Source organism: Sarcophilus harrisii, chromosome 5, assembly GCF_902635505.1.
Source record: "Sarcophilus harrisii chromosome 5, mSarHar1.11, whole genome shotgun sequence".
Classification (NCBI taxonomy): domain Eukaryota; kingdom Metazoa; phylum Chordata; class Mammalia; order Dasyuromorphia; family Dasyuridae; genus Sarcophilus; species Sarcophilus harrisii.
In genome coordinates, this window is record NC_045430.1 from 101446794 (window position 1) to 101469321 (window position 22528).

The following is a 22528-nucleotide window of genomic DNA, read 5'->3' on the forward strand; positions in this document are numbered from 1 at the left end:
AAATTCAACACCAATCACTGTGGGTCAATAGTATTACATGTATGTCAATAAAGTTAATGCTACTTTAATTTGAACAGAAAGGTATGGTATGAAGTATAGAGGGCCACAAATAGTGGGGGAAACTCTGCGTAAGATATAAGACCCTTTAGCCCAGAGGAAAATATTTGGTTTGGCTCCCCATTTCCCTTAGTGTTCACACCTTTTCCTGAGAAGTCAAGGAGGGCCTGACCACCTGTGTTCAACTTGAAGCAAGGATACTTACAGTAGGGTGTTTACTCAGTGTGATTGACGAGATAATGGTTCTCTAGTTCCCATATACTTAGTGTGATATGGAGATGGTTCTACAATTGACACATGCTCAGTGTGCTATAAAGATATAATCATACTAAGGTATTTAAGGGCTGAGAGCACTAGAGAGGAGAGTGTGTGAACATGTGTGCTTGAGCTCCATCTCAAACTTCAGACTCCAGACTCCAGATTTAATACCTGACCATTCTCATAGACACTCTCATGCTAAGACCAAGGCCCATCCAGGGATCTTCCAGAAAGCTAGCCCAGACACTACAATGAAGGAATAATTCTACTGTGTTCTGCTCTGGATAGACCTCATGTGCATATTTTGTTTTGTTTTTAGCCTATGTTTTAGGAAGACTTTGAAAACTAGAGAATATCAGAAGAGAGCAAGAAATGTCCAAATACCTTACTGCCTTTGCTCTGTAATCTAGTGACTTGGGATTCCTACCTGATTCTCCTATAAAATATTCCATCTCCCACTGTGAGCAATTTCACTGACTTTCCCTTTTTCTTAGAATTCTCTTCCTCCTCCTTACCATCTTCTAGCTTGCTTCTAATCCCAGGTAAAATCCTACCATCTACAGGAAATATTTTTTGATCTTTTTAAAAAGTTTTTTTCTTTTATTTTTAAGGTTAGTGTCTTCCCTTTATTGATTACCTCCAATTTATCATGGGGTGAGAGTCAGCTTTGAGCCTTGATTCCCATATGGCTGAACTGGTGTGAGCTTGTTTTTTCTTTTGTAAAATTGTGTGTTGTAGGTGAGCTTACTCTTTCCCCTTCTTCTCTGAACTCTGGAAGCTTTAAAGAAGCCTGAATATAGCTCTTAGTTCTGTTCCTAGTTTGTGAAATGTTTGCAGTTGCTTGATTCCCCACGTTGTGCTTTTGAGGCTGGTGTGTATAGTTATTTGCATATTATCTCCCCAATTACTTGAGAACTCTTTTTGAATTGGAACTTTTGCTTTTTTTTGTATTCTAGTAATTAACACACTGTTTTATACATAATAGGTACTTAATAAATTCATATTGACTTAACATGATTTCATTGACTTCATGTCTATGAGGATTAACTGAAGAAGCCCCCAGAGTTCAAGAAAAGAAAAGAAGGATGAGATAGCTATCTCCATGTTTCTAAAGGGCTCGAGATGAAATATGTACAATATTCTTCTTGTCCCTAGAGAGCAGAACAAATAGCAATAAACAAAAATTACAAAGAGACAAATTTAGGCTGTCCCAACAGATCTAAAAGTTGGTTGATTTAAAAGGTTGTGGGTTCCTTGTTGTTGGAAATCCTGAAATACAGGCTAGATTACCAGTTGTATGGTATGTCAGCAAGGGAATATTTTGGAGGTATAGGTTGGTCTAAATGTCAGCTGGGGTCTCTTTAAAGTCTGAAATCTATTAATTCTGTGATCATGAGTGCATGATTGGAAAAACCTTTGTGATTCAGCCAATATTATGAGGGTAAAAATAGGAAGCAAACTAGTTACAAAGAAACAACTTAAGAAGTTTTATTAAAAAGAAGAGGGAAGAAAGGAATAACAAAGAATCAGGATCATGGTAATAAAGATTTTCTGGGAGATCAGAAATGGTGATACATACAGACATATAAAAGAGAGAAAAACTAGATGCAAGGGTTAAAAAACACAGAAAGAAAAATGGAAAAAATCAAGAGAAAACAATGAAAATTTTATACTATTGGATTCTTAATAATTTCACATGCTGAAGACATTATACACCCCATGGTGGGGACAGATAAATACTTCATAAAATATCTACAGACAAGATTATAGTCCTACTGTCCTCATCAGAATTGATCTGGAAATACTGTGTTCAATTCTGAGCACCATGATGTAAAGAAGACACTGATAAAAATAACAGAGTCTCCAGAGGGAATCAGCCATGATAGTGAAGAGCCTTCAGTCCATGGGTTGAAGAAACGGGGAATGTTTAGTCTGGAGAAAAAAAGATGCAGAAGGCTTGTGATAGATGTCTTCAGGCATTTATAGAGCTGTCAGAAACTAGACATATTTCATTTGACCCCAGAGGGCAGAACCAGAAGGAATGGATAAAAACTGCTGTTGTCCATGTCCAGTCAATCCAACTCTTTGTAACTCCATGATCTTGGCAAAGATACTAGAATGGTTTGCCATTTGCTTCTTTAGTGGATTAAGGCAAACAGAGGCTAATTGATTTGCTCAGAATGATACAACTAGTAAGTGCCTGAAACCATATTTGAACTCAGGATATTCAAAGTCAGGAAGACTTCTGACTCAGAATTCTATCCACCAAGTCACCTACCTGCCACCTAGGAAGAGATTAAATGACTTGTCCAAGGTCATACAACTGGAAAGTGTCTAAGATAGGATTTGAACTCAGGTGTTCCTGATACTAAGTCCAGTATTCTATATACTGAGCCATCTAGCTGCCCTAGGTAGAAATTACATGGAAGCATATTTAGGATCAATGTCAAGAAAATCTTTTATCATAATGCTTACAACATAGTAGGCACCTGATAAATGCTTTGTGAGTAGCAATAAGAGCTTCCCCAAAGCAAAGCAAGACTTCTAGAAAGTTGGTGGTATCCTTTGAAGTCAAGCAGAGGTGGGATGACTATTTGTCGAGTATATTATAATGAGAACTTTTTTAATGCATGGCTTCTTTAATGCATGGCTTAGACAGCTGTAGCCCCTTTCATCTCTCAAACTCTTATGATTTTGTGATACTTATAGGACCCAGAGAAATGGCTTGGAAGTCACACAGCTAATTGGTGATAGAGAAAGTTGTAGAAGTAATGAGAGACCCTTGACGCTCTGTAATTGAGGAGGGAAGGAAAAGAGTGAGGCCCAGGCAGGAAATTTGTAGTAGGGAAAGAAAGCATGTCTTCCTTCCCAGCTCTGAAGATCTAGAATTTGCCTCCATATTGTTTTTTTCACCCTAATATTTCCTTCAGTCACTGGACCTTCTCACCTTGAAATATCTTTTTTTATGCTAATCCTCCTTAGCGAGTTCTTCCTGAGATCTTCATTTTTGGGATGCAACCTAAGCCAGTGATTCTTCATTCCTACACCCCTTTTGATTCTCTGGAATTTGACACTATGCCCCTTCATGGGTACTTCTCCCTTTTATTCCTTATTCAGCAAGCTTCATGAGAGCAAGGACTGTCTCTCCCTCCCTTCTTTCTTTCCTCTCTGTCTGTCTGTCTCTCTCAATTATATCCCAAGCACTTAGAACAGTACTTAATAAATGCTCATTGCCTTCCAGTTAGCTTGGAACCTACCTTTTTAAAACAAATATTTCTTGTTTTTTAATTGTTCCCACCAGTAGAATATTTCCAGGGCTGTCATTTGTTGCTGTATAGCCATTCAGTCATGTCTCACTTTATGTGACCCCATAGACTTTGGGACATGGGGAAAACCCATGAGGTTTTCTTGGCAAAGATACCATTCTAGTAATGGTTGGCTGTTTCTTTCTCCATTATGTCCCCATTTATAGATGAGAAACTGAGGCAAATAGGGGCTAAGTGACTTGTGTAGGATCACACAGCTAGTAAGCTATCCTGATTTTAACTCAGGTCTTCCTGACTTCAGGGCCTATACTCTATTCATTGTGCCCCCAGCTGTCCCTACAAGCTTGTCATAGTACTCTCTAAAAACCTAGTGACCCTGCGCTGGCTAGAGTTCGTTAGTTGTTATTGACCCATTCATCCCAAAATAATTGCACATTGTGTGTTTACTTCCACCCTCTTAAATTTATATTACATCTTAATTATGGGGAAAAATGGGCATCAAAGAATAAAATATAGATACCCTAATTGTTATCGTATCTTTCTTCCCTGAAACAATCCTTTTCATCATGCCACACACATAGCCACTTTAGTAGATTCCAGTGCTGTATATCATTGATGATTAAAATACATGGAAATACAGACAACAGAAAAAGAAATAGAAAAAAAATGAGGGTAAGTAAGGAGGTGTTAACAGTTTTCAACATAAACACACTGTGATATAAAAATGGAAGTGCTAAACATGGACTTCAGAATGGGGGGTTTCAGATGGTTTGCCACCCAAACAATAATTTCTTAATGGTGCTTTTAAAATGCAATATATATATGTATATATATATACATACATATATGAGTCCTGTATAATTCTTCATGATCCCATCCAGGATTTTCTTGAACAAAGATATTGGAGACGTTTGCTGTTTCCTTTTCTGGTTAATTTCATTGGGGACATTGAGGCAAACAGGATAAAAGACTCCAGGTCTGTTGCTTTATTCACTGTGCCACCTAGCTCAGTGAATACCTACTTTTTCCACTTCTTAACTAGAGATCTGCCACTAGACAATGTACATACATGACTATGCATGTGTAGTACACACACACATACACATTCTCTTTTCTTTCAGTCTAATGGCACTGATACATAATTGCTTGGAAACAGCTGAGCTTAAAATATATGTGCCTCCTTTGTTGGTCATTGTCATTTTGTTGCTAGAAGGACTCTAATGCCCAGTTCTTTTAGCAACTCACCTGTCTACACGAAGCTGACATACAATGCTGAGTGCATCAACCACTCCTTCTTCTTTCAGTTGTCGACAACCAATGGATGTGGCAATAAAACATCCAGTTCTGCCTATTCCAGCACTGGGAAAAGAAAAGGTAACATAATATCTGATATTTTATTTTTATTGTTCCAGAGTAGTGAATTCCAGCATGGTAAATTCTAGAAATTCAACTCAATTGCAACCAATATCTAATATATAGCCTAATGAGTCATCTGGCTCACTGGGAGACTTAGCAGCTTGCTTTTATCACACAAGCAGTATCTCTCTAAATTATGATTGAAATTCTAGGGCTTTTTGATATCCTCACTCCAGGCCTTGTACGCCAGCTCAATCAATCTTTGAGATTGATTATTGAGGATCAGAGAAATCAAGTGACTTTCCCACCATTTATGTCTGTGTCATCTATGCATCAAAGACAATATTGGAACTGAGATGGATGCAGAGAGATTAAGTGACTTGTCTAGGGTTACATAGTATCTGAGGCAGGATTCAAACTAAAATGTTCCTGACTCCAAGTCCCTATACCACAAAGCAAAAATCTATGTTATTCAAAATTCTGAATAATTTTGTCATAAATTTAATAAAGATTCATCTTGGGCAATATGCAGGTTTGGATATTAAAAATTTATGAAGATTTTCCGTTTTTTCAAGGTTGAGAATTAATTTTTATATTCCCAATCACATGGTAGAAGAAGAATTTTCTTTCTTGAGTGCCTCTATAATGTTACTGAGACAGCTAGGTGTTTCTGTAAATAGAGTGCTGTGCCTTGAGGCATAAAAAAACCGAGTTAAATATGACCACATATACTAGCTGTGTGATTCTAGAAAACTTACTTAACTTCCTCCAGCCATAGTTTCCTCATCTGTAAAATTGGGGTAGTAATAATACCCACTTTTCAGGGTTATTGTGAGGATAAAATTCGATGAGGTTTTTAAAGTACTTGGCAAACCTTCAGGTGCTATATAAATAGTATTGCTGTTGCTACCTTCAAGTTCCATGGAAATAACATGATCCAGTGATGGATGGTGAGAGAGAATTCAAAACAAATTGAGACGCTCTATGGAATCATTACTTGGCTTCACTAAAATATTTGCCAATGTAACTCATGCATACTTGGTAAATTCCATGTTCTACCCATTTTGTTGTTGAGTTACTTAAGTCCTGTATAATTCTTCATGATCTCATCTGGGAATATTGGAGACGTTTGCTGTTTCCTTTTCTAATTAATTTTACAAATGAGGACACTGAGGCAAACAGGGTAAAGGACTCAAGGTCTGTTGCTCTATTCACTGTGCCACCTAGCTGTCCAATACCTACTTTTTAGCTAGAAATGCTACAAATATCCACTTTGTAACTAGACATCTGCCATTAGACAATGTACAGGTACATTACCTGCAGTGTACAATTATAGGTCCTCTGCCAGAAGAGGCAATCCTGTCATCTTCTACATCCAGCATGAGTTGAAGAAGGGGCTGAGCACTGTTGGGGGTTTTATGATCCGGCCAGGATGTATACCAATAATGCTTCACATGTTGGGTGTGACTTCCTTGCTGAAAAGAGTAACAATGGCAACAAAAACATACCTCAGCTGCACAAGGGACCAAAATGATATCCAGTCTATGGAATGAACGTCAAGGTGATTTGTTTTGTTCCAAATACTAAATAAACAGCTTAGTTAAAAGTGAAATTATTAGGTCTAATAGGAAACATACAAAATGAGAAGGCATAGATGAGATGCAATCAATACATCCACCATTGAGAAGATCACAGATACATCCATTATGGTATTAAGTTCTCTTGTGATCATTTGGAAATATTTTGAATATATTTTGAAAAGATCTCACTTTGAAAAAGTTTTACTTAGATGTAACAATTCTTAAATTGACATTTATGTCTTTCATTCCTATTTATCATAAACACATCACTTAATATAAAAACATACACATGACTATATACAGACTCTCTTTTATTCCTATTTCTTCATCACATATGTGTGTATATATATATATACTTCATCATTATATGTGTATATATATACATATATGTATATATATCTTCTTTTCAAATTTTCTCACAGGAGTTAGGTGGTGCAGTGGATAGAACACCAGCCCTGAAGTCAGGAGGACCACAGTTGAAATCTGGCCTCAGACACTTAACACTTACTAGCTATATGACCCTGGGTAAGTCATTTAATCCCAATTTCCTCAGCAAAAAATGAAAAACAAATTTTCTCAGTGAAATCAATTACTATCTAGAGTTTATTTAACCTACAAATGATGATCAATATAAGACTGATATCTTTGGGGTCAATTATCATACAGTAAAAGTAATTTCATGGCCATATCTAGGATATTTTCAAACATCAGTGAATAACATGTAGTTTTGCTGTGACAGTATGGTCTGGGGAGTCACTATAAATTAACTCTTAAGTTTTTGAAGATCTCACTAGTACCTCTGTCTTGTCTTACTACCCACCAGCACAAATTTTCTTTTTCACAGTTTTCAAGCCTTAGTGAATAGTGATCAGGTCCAAACAATTTTTCCACCTTCACTATGGTAATACTTCATATGTGAATAGAAAAAATAGTTGAAATTCTATTTTAAAATGTTTTTCAACAAATTAAATCAGGAATCACTTATTTATGAAAAATATCATAGCACCTCATCATGAATTTAAGGATCTAAATTCAATTGATTTACATATTTAAATTGCTAAAAATAAATTTAGAATTTGATTTTAATTTATTTTGCAATTGTAATTTTATTGGATTTCCTTTGAATTTGGTGTGATTATTTTATTTCAAAGCAGATTTTCTAGAAAATAATATATTAGTAATAGATAACAATTTTATTATATAACACAATGCAATTGATTTATTATAATCTTAATATTTATTTTGGAGAAGGATATTTCTTACCTTTAGAGTAAGGTTTCGGACAGTATAGTTATCACATTCTTTCACACCACGAACCAAAACTTCAACTTTTCCATATATCCCTCTCTTTTCTGGCCAGTAGAGTACACATTTCTAGAAAAAAAAAAGTACAACTGAGAAAATATAAAGAACTTTTATTGGTCTTGGAACACATTTCATTCAAAGAAGTAAATGTTTTTTTGTTTTTGTTTTTGTTTTTTTGAGTAGCATTGTTCAAATTCAGTCCTACAGCAACTACTGAATTATCTAAAGGACAGGGAGAGAGCAGACTGAAAAGGCATGATGGAATCAAAGTATTTTTTTTAACTTCACAGCAAACCAGATTTAATCTGAAGCCAAATTAAAATAAAAGTGTTATTTTGCCATTATAACACAGAGCTCCTACCTTCATCAAACCAAAATTTGTTTCAAAAGAAGTACTAAATGCTGGAGATTAGGAGTTCTTAATATTTTTTCATACAACACAGGCCCCTCCCCCCTCTGTCTTTCTCTATTTCTCTCTCCTTTTTTCTGTTCATCTATCTACTTTTTCTGCATTTCATTTAAAGGCTTTCAAAATCTGATCTTAACTCTGCCTTAAACTTCAAATAGAATATTTTCTAGAAGTATCAACCTGATTGTTCTGTGAAATTTTTTTCCTATCAGGTTTATAATCTCTGCGATTTTGCCCTTCTTGATGCAACTCCTTCCATTACATCCATTCACTTGGTCCATTATATTCCAGCATCATTTTTCTAAGTAATACAATACAATACATCTTGTTGATCTCCAGTTTTCCATCTAACTACTGGAAAACCTATTGATTACAGGAAGCTCCTTAACTCATATTTTTAAAGGTAACTTTTTATTGACATCTTTTATCTTTATATTACCTAAATTCTTTACCTATTCCCTCCTCTCTCTCTCCTCCCAATCCCAAGAGATTTCATATGATATATCCAGACTACCTTTTTGTAGGAAAATTGGCAATAAGATTTAGTAATATGACAAACACAGAAAATATTCAGTACACATCCAAGTTCATGGTCAGTAATATTTTAACTCAACTTATGATTTCATTGGTATAAATATATAAATGTTCTTAACCTAGTTATTATTTAGTTAGTATGAATGACTATGGAAACACAGATTCTTTCCAATTATGCCTAAAAAACACTAGAATCAAAATAAATAAATGAACCTATAAAATATTACCCTTCAAACTGAGTTAAAATACACATCTTTAGATACATCTGCATTATTTCATCAATCAGGATTTTAACTTCTCATTAGAAACACACATCTTTGGAGTGGGGGGTAGAAAGTAGGTAAAGTAGGGTTTTAAAAGTATGGACTCTGAGTCTTCTCTTTCTCAGGTAGCTTTTCTTTACTCACTGAATATCTTGTTCTTCACATTCATTTCAGACTTCTTTTTTAAAAGAACTGCTTATTTTACTAATTATAGGCATAAATTAATTATCTTAATGTTACAAGAATTAACTGGGGAAGGTGGGGAAAGAAGATATATTGAAATGCTATCATGATAATCAGAAATATGCCACAATAAACAGATATACAACTACTTCACCAAGTGAAATCTTGGATTCTCCACCCCTCTTCTCCCAAAACATTTTATCCTGGCTGATTGCAAAATATTGAATTTAATTGAATGTCAATATTGTAAGACACAGAATAAACATGCTAAAACACAATCCCTTCATTCCCTTGGCATTTCTAACTTGTACAATGCTTAAAATCTACCCATTTTTGAGAAAGGTAAATGCTATTGACCCATATACCCAACTTCTTTCAAATGACACTGCAAGATCCAGAAAACTAAAAGATATCTAAAATCTGTGCCCTTTGGAAGATGCCCAGAATAATTACAAAGCCATAATAATAATAATATGATATTGGGGAAATTAAAAGTTCTGTCATTACCTATCTTGGTATATGAGCCTCATAGTCTGTTATCAGACCTAAGCAATATTCATCATCCTGGGAGGCTAGATGTCATTGTCAAGATGAAAAGAACCAGTTCACCAGGCATACAGCACCCCAGTGGAGGAGGCTTCTAAGCTTCCTTGATAAAATGTGACTTTCCCAAAACTTCATTAGCCTCTTGAAAGTATTTTTTCTTGACTCTTTACCAGCAAAGCAATTGGCAACCAGAACTGGGTTCTTATTGTTCCGAAATGATGATGAAAATGAAATAAGGGAAATAAGATGTCACTAATTTCAAAATAACATATCTGATATCATTTTCATCACTAACTCCACTCACATATTTTCCCTAGAGCAGGGGTTCTTAATCTTTCTGGCATCCTGAAACTATGGGTGCCTTCTCAGAATAATGTTACTAAATGCATAAAATGAATAGAATTACAAAAGAAACAAAAAAACCCACTTGAAGTCCCTATTAAATCATTTCTTTGATCCTTAAGTTATTTTTATTCCCTCCTACAAAGTTATCTGATCCAAGGTGTCTCAGGACTTAACTTTCATTTCAAATGACCTATACTTTGAATTACACTAACAGTTAAAATATGAAGAAAACTTGGTCAGATTCAATTTTTAAATCATGGTAGAAACAGAAAGTTTCTGAGATTAAAATCAAAGCTCCTGGACTTGAATCTGGAATGGTACAAATTATCTCTGAGACCTTCTTCCTGATTCAGCATTTTCATTTGCAAAATGACAAGAGTTGGAACTTAGCTTGAAAGAACCTTCTACCTCTGAATTTATGATTCTTTAGCTCTGGAGTTCTTAAGCTAGAAGTCATCACACACATACACAAAATAATAATAATAATATATTAAATATATAATATAATTTTTAGTAATTTTTTCAGTAATTTTTGTTTCTTTTGTAATTCCCTTTTAATCTTTCTGTTGATTTTGTTTGTGCAAAAACATTTTTATAAATATTTTTAAAAAATTATTTCTTTTTTTTTAATACACATTGCTTTATGAATCATGATAAGAGGTAAGCTTTTGTATGGTTTTCTAGGATTCTCTAATTATATCATCATTTCACCTGCAAAGAGTAACAGTTTTATTTCCTTATTTCCTATTCCTTAAAAGAGAATTACAAAACTGGAAAAAAATCTTTACAGTCAGTACAGACCTTCTGATAAAGGTCTCAATTCCAAAACATATACCCATATGTCAAATTTATAAGTAAAAAAGTTATTCCCCAATTGATAAATGGTCAAAGGATATGAAACAGACAATTTTCAGATGATGAAATTAAAACTATCTATAGTTATATGAAAAAATGCTCTAAATATCTATTGATTAGAGAAAGGCAAATTTAAACAACTCTGAGATACCAACTCACACCTCTCAGATTAGCTAAAATGACAAGAAAAGATAATGATGGAAGATAAATGTTGGAAGAAATGTGTGAAAACTGGGACATTAATGCATTATTGGTAGAGTTGGGAAATGATCTAACTGTTCTCAAGAGCAATTTGGAACTATGGCCAAAGGGCGATAAAACTGTGCTTACCCTTTGGCCCAGCAGTGCCATTATTGGGAAATTATAAAAAAGGGAAAAGGACACACATGCAAAAATGTAGCAACTTTTTTGTAGTAGCAAAGAATGGGAAAATGAGTAGATGCCCATCAATTAGGGACTGGCTGAACAAGTTGTGACTTATAAAGATAATGGAATATCACTATTGTATAAAAAATGATGACCAAGCTGATTTTGGAAAGGTCTAGAAAGATTTACGTGAACTGATGCTGAGCAAAACAAGCAGAACCAGGAATATATTGTACACAATAACAGCAAGAACTATGAAAGACTTGGTTCATTTCAGTGGTAATGTGATTCAAAGCATCCTCAATAGACTTTGGACAGAGAATGCCATCTGCATCTAGAAAAAGAACTATGGAGAATGAATGTAAATCAACAGATATTATGTTCAATTCTTTTTTCTGTTTTTTTTAAATCTCTCCTATGGTTTTTCCCTTTTGCTCTGATTTTTCTCTCCCAACATTTTTCTCTCTCCAACAATAAAGCAATGTTTATTAAAAATAAAATGATACTCCTACATAAAAAATAAATAATTCAATAATTTGTTAGAAGTAGATTATAGGGAAAGGAAAATGTTCAAATAAAAACCAGTATCATCATCTAATTAATGTTCCTCTTCTCCTTGACTCTTCTCCATTTTTTGAGACAGAATTCTTTATGTAAAGAATGCATTTTGGGCAATAGCCTATTCTCCTGAAGAGATGGGGAAGAAAGAAAGGAAGAAAATTATTCAATTGATTGAAGAACTAAAAAGGAAAAGTTATAAAAGGATCCATACCAGGGAATTTGAGGAAAAAGGGACTATTAATATCAAACTAATCAAACGAAATCACATTAAATGGTGTGGGTTTGAGAAATTCTATTGGCAATCTCCATGCCTTTGCATAGGTACCCCCAAAAGACACTTCCTGCTTCTTATAATTCTTAGTCTCCTTCAAAATACAGATGTGGTACCTAAGTCTTCATAAAATCTTTCATGATCTTTTCAATACCCCCTTACCCAAGATTCTAATTAGTTCTTTTCTACAGGAATCCTTTCCCAATTTCTCTTACTTCTAGTGTCTTCCCTTTCATTTATTTCCTATTTATCTTATATAAAGCTTGTTTGTATCCATATATTTGGGATTTTTTTTACTCTATAAATATATTTTAAAAATTAATCATTTTTAATACATATTGCTGAATCATTTTGGAGAGAAGAATCAGAGCAAAAGGGAAAAACCATGAGAAAGAAAAAGAAAAGAGAAAAAAGAAGTAAACACAGTATGTGTTGATTTATGTTCAATCTCTATAGTTCTTTTTCTGGAATATAGATGGAATTTTCTATCCAAAGTCTATTGGGATTGCTTTGGATTATTGAACTACTGAAAAGAACCAAATCTTTCATAGTTGATCATCACACATTCTTGCTGTTATTGTATACAATGGATTCCTGGTTCTGCTTGTTTCACTCAGCATCAGTTTGTTTTAGCCATATATTTATGATGAGGTCCTGGGTAACTGGGTGGGGTTGGCAGAGAAAGCCTTAAGTACTGATAAGATTGTTTCCTGAAGCAAGCAGAGATGAACACTGATGGAGATCAGTCTTAACCTCTGTGGAGCTCTTGTGTAACCACTTTACTGTATTCAATCAGGAAGCCAAGTTATGATGTCAAACCTGCAAGGTTAAATTTCCCCTATAAAATTGCTTAAGGCCTACACCATCTTTGTTGAATCCCTTTTGTGTTAGCCTGCCAATACTCCTCTATGAATTTAGCCTGCTAGTCTGTGGTATATCTACAATTCAGGGTATATATACCCTTTCTTTTGGTTAATTGTGAGTTCCACTGGAGAACTTATCTTTTCTGTTCTTTGCTAGTTATAGGCTCTCCCAAGTATATTTCATATTTATCACTCCTAGTGCTATTTTATCTCTTCATTTTGTTTGTAACTTCTTATGATAAATTAGAAAAATATCTTTTGGCAAAGGAGAAAGGCCATTGTGAATTCATCACATAGCTGAATTCCAATATTTAGTATCAATTGCTCTATTCAATTTCATCATTTAATGTGGCAGACATGAATCTCATCATTTGCATGGTATCTCCCCATTGGATAGCAAGCTTCTTGAGTCTTTTGACCCCCCCCCCCCCCCGCCCCATACCCAGCATTTAGCACAATTCCTGGCACATAATAAGTATTTGATCAATGTTTATTTTTTATTTCTTGAAATCATTTTGTATTTAAATATCTCTCCTATAAGCTTCTTGACATCAGGGACTGCTTTATTTTTTCTTCCCCAGACCCCAGCCTTTTTGGAGGTATGTGAATAGGAGGTGCTTCATAAATCTATGTTGAATTGAATGGACTCCAGTTCTTTTTCTCCTCATCAGCTTCTTCCTCTTCTTCTCTGTCCTTCTCTTCCTTATATATCAAAGGCAATAGAAATGTTTGGGAGTCTTTCAGATAAAAGAAATTAGTAACGCTTTCTTTTAAATATGAAACATGTTTGAAAGTGACAAAATTCATTATTCATTCATGGAAGAGAAATACTAATTAAAAAGATTCTTCTTTCCATCATATATGGAAAGTGCATGAGAATATAAATAGGAAAAACAGTTTCCCCAGTGTGTTAATTTATATTCACACAAGAAATTTCTATTAAAATTTTTTTTATCATAACTTAAATAGTATCTAACTCCAGAGGGTGTCAACTTGCCCAGTCTTTTGTTAACATTTCTAAAAGAGACAGTCACCTGTTTCCTCTGAAATGAATAGAATGCTATCTAAATATATATTTATAAAGCTTGACTGACTGTGGTACAAAGTGATTCAGCATTGCCAGCACACTCTCCAGTTTTGTTTCCACGTGTACCTATAGTATCCACTCCTGGGGAGAACTGCATTTTTTAGAAGGAGTCAAGTGGTTTGAACTACTTCCTATTGAGTTCTTGCATGGCTTTAGTATATTAAATATTTATGGTTTCATCAAAATTTATTCTGTAATTGTCAATTGATCAAAAAATTTGTTGACATATTTAAGGTATTATATTAGACATTGCAGGGAAAATACAAGACATAATTCTCTCATTGAGTTATATACACCTTGTTGGAGAGACAAGATATGTATGAAAAAAACCTATGTGAAAATATTAGGCAGATTCTGCTAAATATCAAATAAAAAATATTAATCATTAAATGTAGAAGAAATTCAGAGAGAGGAAAGATTATTATGGGGCTGAATAGTTATGTGGGCAGGATTCATGCTTATATCAATCAATAAACATTTATTAAGTACCTACCATTCTATCTGGCACTGTGCTAAGGGGATATAAAAAGCAAAACATAGCTCCTGTCCATGAGGAGTTTATAATATAATGTAAAAGATAACATACAAACAAATATATGCAAAGCAAGAGATTTTCAAAATAAGTAAAGCATTTAGATAGTTCTTACTACACCTAAGTGGATCATTCCATAGACATCAACTAAAGCAATTTTTAAATTTATGTAATGCAGACTTGCCCTTGAAGTTGGGGAAAGTAGGGAGGGAAGAAAGCAGGAAAGAAGCCACTCACTCACTAAGTGAGGGGTTCAGCAGATGGTTTAAGGACACATAGAGGCTGAGAATGGAAAAGTGAGAGCAGGAGGAGGAAAATAGGGACCAGAGACAGTCATCTGGGGCACTGACTCTCAAGTCATGTGAAGTCTGTCTTTCAAGTCCTTGATCCAGGGAGATGGCAGTGGCAATCTCTCTACAAGTCTTGGAGGATTTTTTTTTTTGAGTGGAGAGGAGGTGAGAAATCAGGGGCTGAACTGAGGGGAAGGAGCAAAGAGAAAACATATACATAGAAGTTAACAGCATGTTTTCTATGGTTGTTTTTTAATGTGAATTTCTTTCAGAATTCTTTATATAAAATTGAATTTGTGTAATGCAAATTTACATAAAATAAGAACTTGATTAGCAAAGGGAAGACACTAGACATTAAGAAGGATCAGAGAAGGCTTCCTGTAGTACAAGTGGAGGATGAAATAATGTAAATCCCCTGCCCCAGGCATGGGGGGATACTCAGAGAGAATGCCTCGAGTCAAAAGATGGAATGTCTTGTTTGTGGGACATACAGGAAGCTAGTATTTATCAGGGCGTATATATCAGGAGGGGTGTGTGTGTGTGTGTGTGTCAGCTAGTAAATAATCATGGTCACTACTTCTCAAAATAATATTTTTTTTCTGCATTCATAATTGAAGGCCATACTAAATTTTAGTTTTAGGTTAGTGAAAATGATGATGTAATTGTTTCCCAAGCAAGTTCACAGATCCTCTGATCCTGTGGATACCAGGTTAAGAATCATTATTTATTTCTTAAAGATGTAATAATGGTAACTAATGATACCTAGATCATTATTTATTTCATTCAGAAAAGCAATCAAAGAGAGATTATACTCCTATTCTTAAAGTCTTTCTCTCATGATCCTTTGTGATACAAAGGAAAATCTGATTTCTCAGAGCTACGCCAGAAAAGTACATTAACCTGTCCTACTAAGCTAGAAAGGCATCGAGTTTTCCAGACAACAGAAAAGCTCATGAGGAGATGCCTCAGAGCTATGACTTTTTTAGTCATAGCAAAAGCATGAAGACCATCGAAGGTGTAGATGGGTTGAATTGTGTTAGTAGAATGAGTATCTACTGTTGAGGTCTAGATTTGGGGTACCTAATTGAAATTAGGGTTTAGTTGAGATCTAGTGGCAGGTTTGTGGCACAGGGAGTCAAACAGAGTTCCCCCTGCAACTCCCTTGGGTTCAGAGCAAGGATACAGTGGTAAATGAGGTCTAGTTGCAGCGTGAGTCCCCAATAAAGGCATTTATTGGCCCGAGAGCTAGATTGATAAAAGAGGTTTATTATTGGGTTTGGAAGTAAGGAGATAGGTGAAGGTAGAGATAAGGAGGGCACCGGAGAGAGGATCCACATCATCTACCACAACAAAATCACAGAAAAGTAAACTATATTAAATATTTAAAAGTAAATGTCAATTGTTTCCCTAAAAGATTTCTTGAATATCTTAGATTTCTCTGGATTTCTCATAGCTATTCTATTGTATTGAGGTTTGCTTTAAAAATTCTACTTCTGTGTTTTTAATATTCACAAGTGTTTGTAATAAATCATTTTCCCCCAGCTACTCACCTGCTTTCTTCAAGTTGAATTTGACCATAGGGTAGATGTTTTGTTTGCTTGACTACTGAATTGGGATGCAAATTATATTTGCTTGGACTCATCTCTCTTGAGCATTGTAGAGTTTAGGCAACATTTCTTCTCTAGTAATGGTGCAATGTAATTAAAAAAAATACTTGAAATACCAACATTTGGAACATTTGGTTTGAAGTACCAACATTTAGCACATTTGGTTTTGCTCTAATGGAATTCTCTTATTTGCCTGATTGAAGTAATTCAAATATTTAAATTTCTAAAATTTATATTTTAAAGACAAAAAAGAATCTTTCTCCCATCCATTTTCTCCTTCAAAATTTTAAGAAAATCTTGGTAATAAAATTAAAAAATATGGTATATTTTCTGCCAAAAATTTCTTACAAAAATGTCAAGATAATTCATGAAAATATTAAGCCTAAGAATTCCTAAGGGTACCTCCTCTGTCTCCTCCCTCTAAATTAGGAGGAAATGACAACGTTCTGTTCAAAAACAATGACTGTAAATACTAATTGAAAGTCAATGCAACTTTGATAAACATGCAGTTTCCTCATACCCTGAAAACAACTAAGCATTTCTTTCAAGCTATTATTCTCTCTGTTTTGTTTGAATATGCGACATTTCTGTATTTCCTTTATAATATCATCTACACATTTCTGGACAGTCTAGACATACCATGAAATTTCATTAGATGTCAACAAGGAAAACTGCCCCCATATTTACTTCAACAACCAGCATTGACATTGATGCTTTGAAATTACATACAGCAGGATATATTGGAAAGACATAAATCATAATGTTTTGAACATATTAATTCAATGTATATATGCTATAATTCAGGCATTTTGAAAGGCAAGAGGCTAAATATGAAAGCACTCTTTCTCATGTCTGCCCTTTAAAATTTAAAAGGAAACAAGCAGAAAAAGCTTCATCAATCCTAAAATAGGTGACTTTAAATATTGCAAAGTGCTCGGAACAAATTATCTCATCTAATCCTCACAACTACACTGAAAGGATATTAAAGATAATAGTATTCCTATTTTATAGATATGAAAGCTGAGGGTAAGAGTAATTAATTCACATATTCACATAAATGCATTCAAGGATAAGATCCAAATCCATGTATTCCTAACTCCAAATCTAGTACTCTTTCTACTGTTTCATACTATCTCTGGGATATAGACATAATTAAAAATCTCCACTTAGTTTTAATGCTAAGAATATATCGTTTTATAAGGTTACTGGAAGTTTTGATGTATTTGCAAGAATTGAGAAATTGTTGTTCCGCTTGTTGTTAGTCCTTTGTTCTCAAAGAGGTCTATGACACTGAAGAAGTAATGTCATGACATGAAAGTAAGCTGGATTTAAATGAAAGTGGTATGTGCAAAGTCACCAATTTTATTTTCTTCTAGACTATTATCTAGGTTCAGTGGCAAGATATAGATCAGGAAGACTGGAAATGAGCTTGGATACAGTAGAAGACCTTGGCTTTTTAAAGCTAAGGTCTTTAATGGCCTCAGTTTGAGTGAGGCATTGCCCAATCAGTGATTAAGGCTAAATAAGAAAGGAGGCAGAGACTGATTTCCTTTATCCTGTATATGTAGGTGTATGTGTGCATATATGTGTAAATATGTATACACACACATAAATCTGAGAGGGAAAACTTCATGGCTTCTGATCAAAACAGAGACAATTGCTATTTACATTTACTCTAAGTTAGTTGATCAAGGCCCAAACAATGACCAAGTAGGGCTTGACCTGGGACTAATTATTGGCCAATCAATGAGAGCCTAAGTAATTTGGATTTAAGCCATGGTCCTTGCCTGCAAACTTCAAGATAGAGGTTTCAGTGATCAAAATTTACTTTCCTTTGCAAGGTAGATAGAATAAATAATTCCATCCACATTTAACACAGGAGGAAATTAAGACTCAAAGAGGTCAAGGGATTGGACCATAAGGTATGCTAAGTGTATGATGCTGTATTGAACTGATGTAAGGGAAGGGAAAGAATCTAATTCACTTGCATGTTATGGCATCATTTCTCTGATGTCATGGTCCTCTTCAAGAATGAAGAACTACAACCTCTGGGAATAGGGATAGGAGCTGCCCCACTGGAGTTCCAACTGGAACTAGCCAGTTGAGCAATATAGTTCTTTTCTTTGTCCCATTTAGAACATAGATAAATGAAGGAATTTTGTTACAACTTGGCCTTTGCAAAGGGATAGTCATTGGTAAAGTTATGACTTAATATAACTTTTAAACACACACTAACAGCATGTACTTTGGTAAGGCCAAAATGACAAATGGAGTTGGTCATGGCAGTGGTAAAAGAAGATAACAACCATTTAAATCATCAAGGCTAAACCAAGAAGATCAAGACAGATGTTGAAAAAGAATAATGAAGAGGAGAGTTTGGAGAAAAAAAAGATTTAGATTCAAATACCAGTTGTGACATGTATTATTTGTGAATCTGTTGCTTTGAGTCTCAATTTCCTTATATGTGAAATGGGGATGAAATTATTCATGCAACCTACCTTTCAAAGTTGTGACAAACAAACCATTTTATAAATCTTGAAGATTTTTAAAAACTAAATAGCAATTATTTTTATATATAAATTTAAGCATTATTATGTGATCTGTGATTTTATTTCCCAAGGAACTCTTGTTGAATTAAATTCCTCCACTAACTCATACTGAAACCTTTCTGTAACTTAGTATTGCTATTGTTGTTGTTGAGACTTATAAGTTGTGTAAGTTGTGTTTGACTCTTCGTGACCCCATTTGGTGTTTTCTTGGTGAAAGTATTATAATGGTTTTACATTTCCTTCTCCATATCATTTTACAGATGAGGAACTGAGGCAAATAGGATGAAGTGTCACATTTCTAGCAAAAGTCACACTTCTACCAGGTTCACACATCTACCAAAGTGTCTGAAACTGGATTTTAATTTTTGAACATGAGTTTCTGATTTCAAGCCCAGTACTCTGTTCACTGCCTCTATATTATTAATATACTATTAAATATAGTAGCAGATAAATATAATTTTTTTATTTAATTGCCTTTTATTTACAGGATATATGCATGGGTAACTTTACAGCATTAACAATTGCCAAACCTCTTGTTCCAATTTTTTACCTCTTACCCCCCCCACCCCCTCCCCTAGATGGCAGGATGATCAGTAGATGTTAAATATATTAAAATATAAATTAGATACACAATAATATACATGACCAAAACGTTATTTTGCTGTACAAAAAGAATCAGACTCTGAAATACTGTACAATTAGCTTGTGAAGGAAATCAAAAATGCAGGTGTGCATAAATATAGGGATTGGGAATTCAATGTAATGGTTTTTAGTCAGCAGATAAATATAATTATAATTTATGTCATTTATATACTCTGTGTGACAGAAACTTATTGGTACATCTTACTCAGATAGATTGAAACTCTATTATGAGTGATCCAATGACTCTTATTTTTCTAACTTGCAGAATAGAAAAAAAATTAATATGTACCATTATGCTGACAAATTAAATGGAAGGCAATTCATGACAGACTTCCACAATGATGGCAATGTATCCTAAGATCCTTAAGTAATATTGTGTCTCATAAATATTGCTTTGGGTTTTTATTTATGATAAATATGCAACATGACAAAATAATAATTGTTTGGGGAAAACTATATTTCTGCTCCCTACACACTTACATTATTAAGGCAAATAGATTATAAAATAGTAACTTGGTCTTATTTTTCCCCATTAAAATTCATGAGATTAAAAAAAAACCATTCAGGAAGCTAAAATATGAGAGTATACTTTAAGAATACAATCTCACAACAATTTACAAAAAAAACATGGTTAGAAGAACTATGAGGACAGTATCATGAATTTTATAAGATATTTTTAAAAGAATATATTAAAATGGAGACAGACCTAGAAGTAATTAATGGCATAGTAGACCAAAAGAGAATAGAGAGAAACAAAAGATATGAAAACAATTAAGAGTCAAGGAATCGGAGGTGGAGAGAGTAACAGAGAGGGAACAGAAAAGAGAGAAACATTAGATATGTGGTGAAAGAGAAGGGAGCAAGGGAAAAAAAGAAAAGAAAGACAGGGGAAATGAGAAGAAAAGGGAAGAAAATGAGAGGGAGAGAAAAGTTCTAAGGGAGAAAGAGAAGAGAAAAGATGGTATTCTGTACTATACTATAAGCCAGGTTTGTTTCAGAATATTTAAAAGAAAAATAAAGGTTGAATGGTAAATGACAGATCATATAATGAAATAAATCTCCTGAATTGTTTTTTATATAATAGAACAACAGAGTCAAATTATTAACGCTATTTGGTAAGAAGGTGTACCACAGAATTTCACTTTGGAGAGACCTTGTGAAATAATGGAAAGAGGATTCAAATCCTGCCTATGATGCTTATCTATGTGATCATGGGTTGACCTCTCCAACCTTCATTGTCTTCATCTGTAAATGGAAATGTTGGTTTTCATATGACCTATTTCTTTGGGTTGTTGAAAGGAGCAAAACTATAAATTTTCAAGATTGTAGAAATGTCAGCTATTTTGATGACTTCAGAATTATTGACATTAAACAGTAAAATTGTAAAGTTTCATTTACTATGAATATGCTCAGGATTATTCCATTCTGTAAAGACACACATGTGTACACATGCATTCATTTAATTTTGCCATTCCTTCATCCCATACCTTTCTTTCCTTAAATTGCTAATATCTATACTAGAATCATCTCTACTAGTTGTCTCCACTTTCTCACCAATCTCAGACTCTTGCAATCTAATTTCAGACACTTGTCATTTGACTGAAACTTTGTTCTCTAAGATTCCAAATTATCTCTTAACTGCTAAATCTGATGACCTTTTCCTAATTTTCATCCTTCTTTATTTATCTATAGTTTTTGATTCTATTTTCTATCATTTTCTCCTGGAACTTTGCCTCAGTTTCCCTGTGGATATTTTTTCCTCATTCTCTTCCCGTCCATCTGACTACTTCTTAGATTTTTTTTTTTTGCAAGGTCAACCATCTCCCACATCTTTAAGTACGACTATTAGTGAGGGATTTATACTGGACCCTCTTCTCTTTTGTCTTTATATTTTGTCCTCTGTAGATACTATTGGCATTGGGGTTCAAGTGTCTTCTCTGTCATGCTTTCTCTCTCTCTCTCTCTCTCTCTCTCTCTCTCTCTCTCTCTCTCTTTCCACCTATATCTATTTCTACACACTATATGCGAGTGTGTTAATATATAGAGAATATATATATATATATATATACACACACACAGTCTATATATATCTATATATATACCTAAATTCATGCTAACTATATCTCTATCTCTATACATACATATACATAAATAGAAGTGTGTGTGTGTTTGTGTGTGTGTGTTTGTGTGTGTGTGTGTGTGTGTGTGTTCAGTTCAGTTCAGTGTTAAGTGTTCAGTTCAGTTCACTGTGGTGTTCAGTTGTTCTCAGTCATACTGACTCTTTTTGGCACCATTTGGAATTTTCTTGGCAAAGATACTCGGAGCAGTTTACCATTTCCTTCTCCAGTTCATTTTTCAGATGAGGAAATGAGTTAAACAGAGTTAAGTGACTTGCCTAGTATCACAAAACTAGTAAGTCTGAGATCAGATTTGGTTTCAGGAAATTGAGTCTTCCTGACTTCCGACCTGGTATTCTTATCCACTGCACCACTTAGCTGCCCATATACCTATAATGACATAATATAGCTAGACAGATATAGAAATATGTTTTCCTACCTGTGTTTATCTATATCTGTATTATATCACTGGAGTTCCATCTCTGAAACTCTTTAATGAATCCACTAGCACATATGTATACATACATAATATAGAGAGAGATAAATATAGTCAAATACATATATCCCATATATTTGTACATATATCTCTATAATATACATATATAGTTAAACATAAATACACATACAATTACATACATTTATCTAAAGGGTATCTTCATTCTGTAGGCACCTCAAATACAATATAT

General features: G+C 34.1%; 1 protein-coding gene across 2 annotated transcripts in view; it reads right to left on the reverse strand.

The window, feature by feature from the left end:
* Positions 1-22528, reverse strand: part of PTPRR (protein tyrosine phosphatase receptor type R) — a 371281-nt gene that overhangs the window by 37444 nt on the left and 311309 nt on the right. For both annotated transcript variants that reach the window (XM_031939192.1, XM_031939194.1), the window contains exons 11-13: positions 7781-7891; positions 6255-6412; positions 4827-4940 (exon numbers count right to left, since the gene is read on the reverse strand). In XM_031939192.1, coding sequence (XP_031795052.1) covers positions 4827-4940; positions 6255-6412; positions 7781-7891 — 383 coding nt within the window. The remainder of the gene's footprint in view (positions 1-4826; positions 4941-6254; positions 6413-7780; positions 7892-22528) is intronic.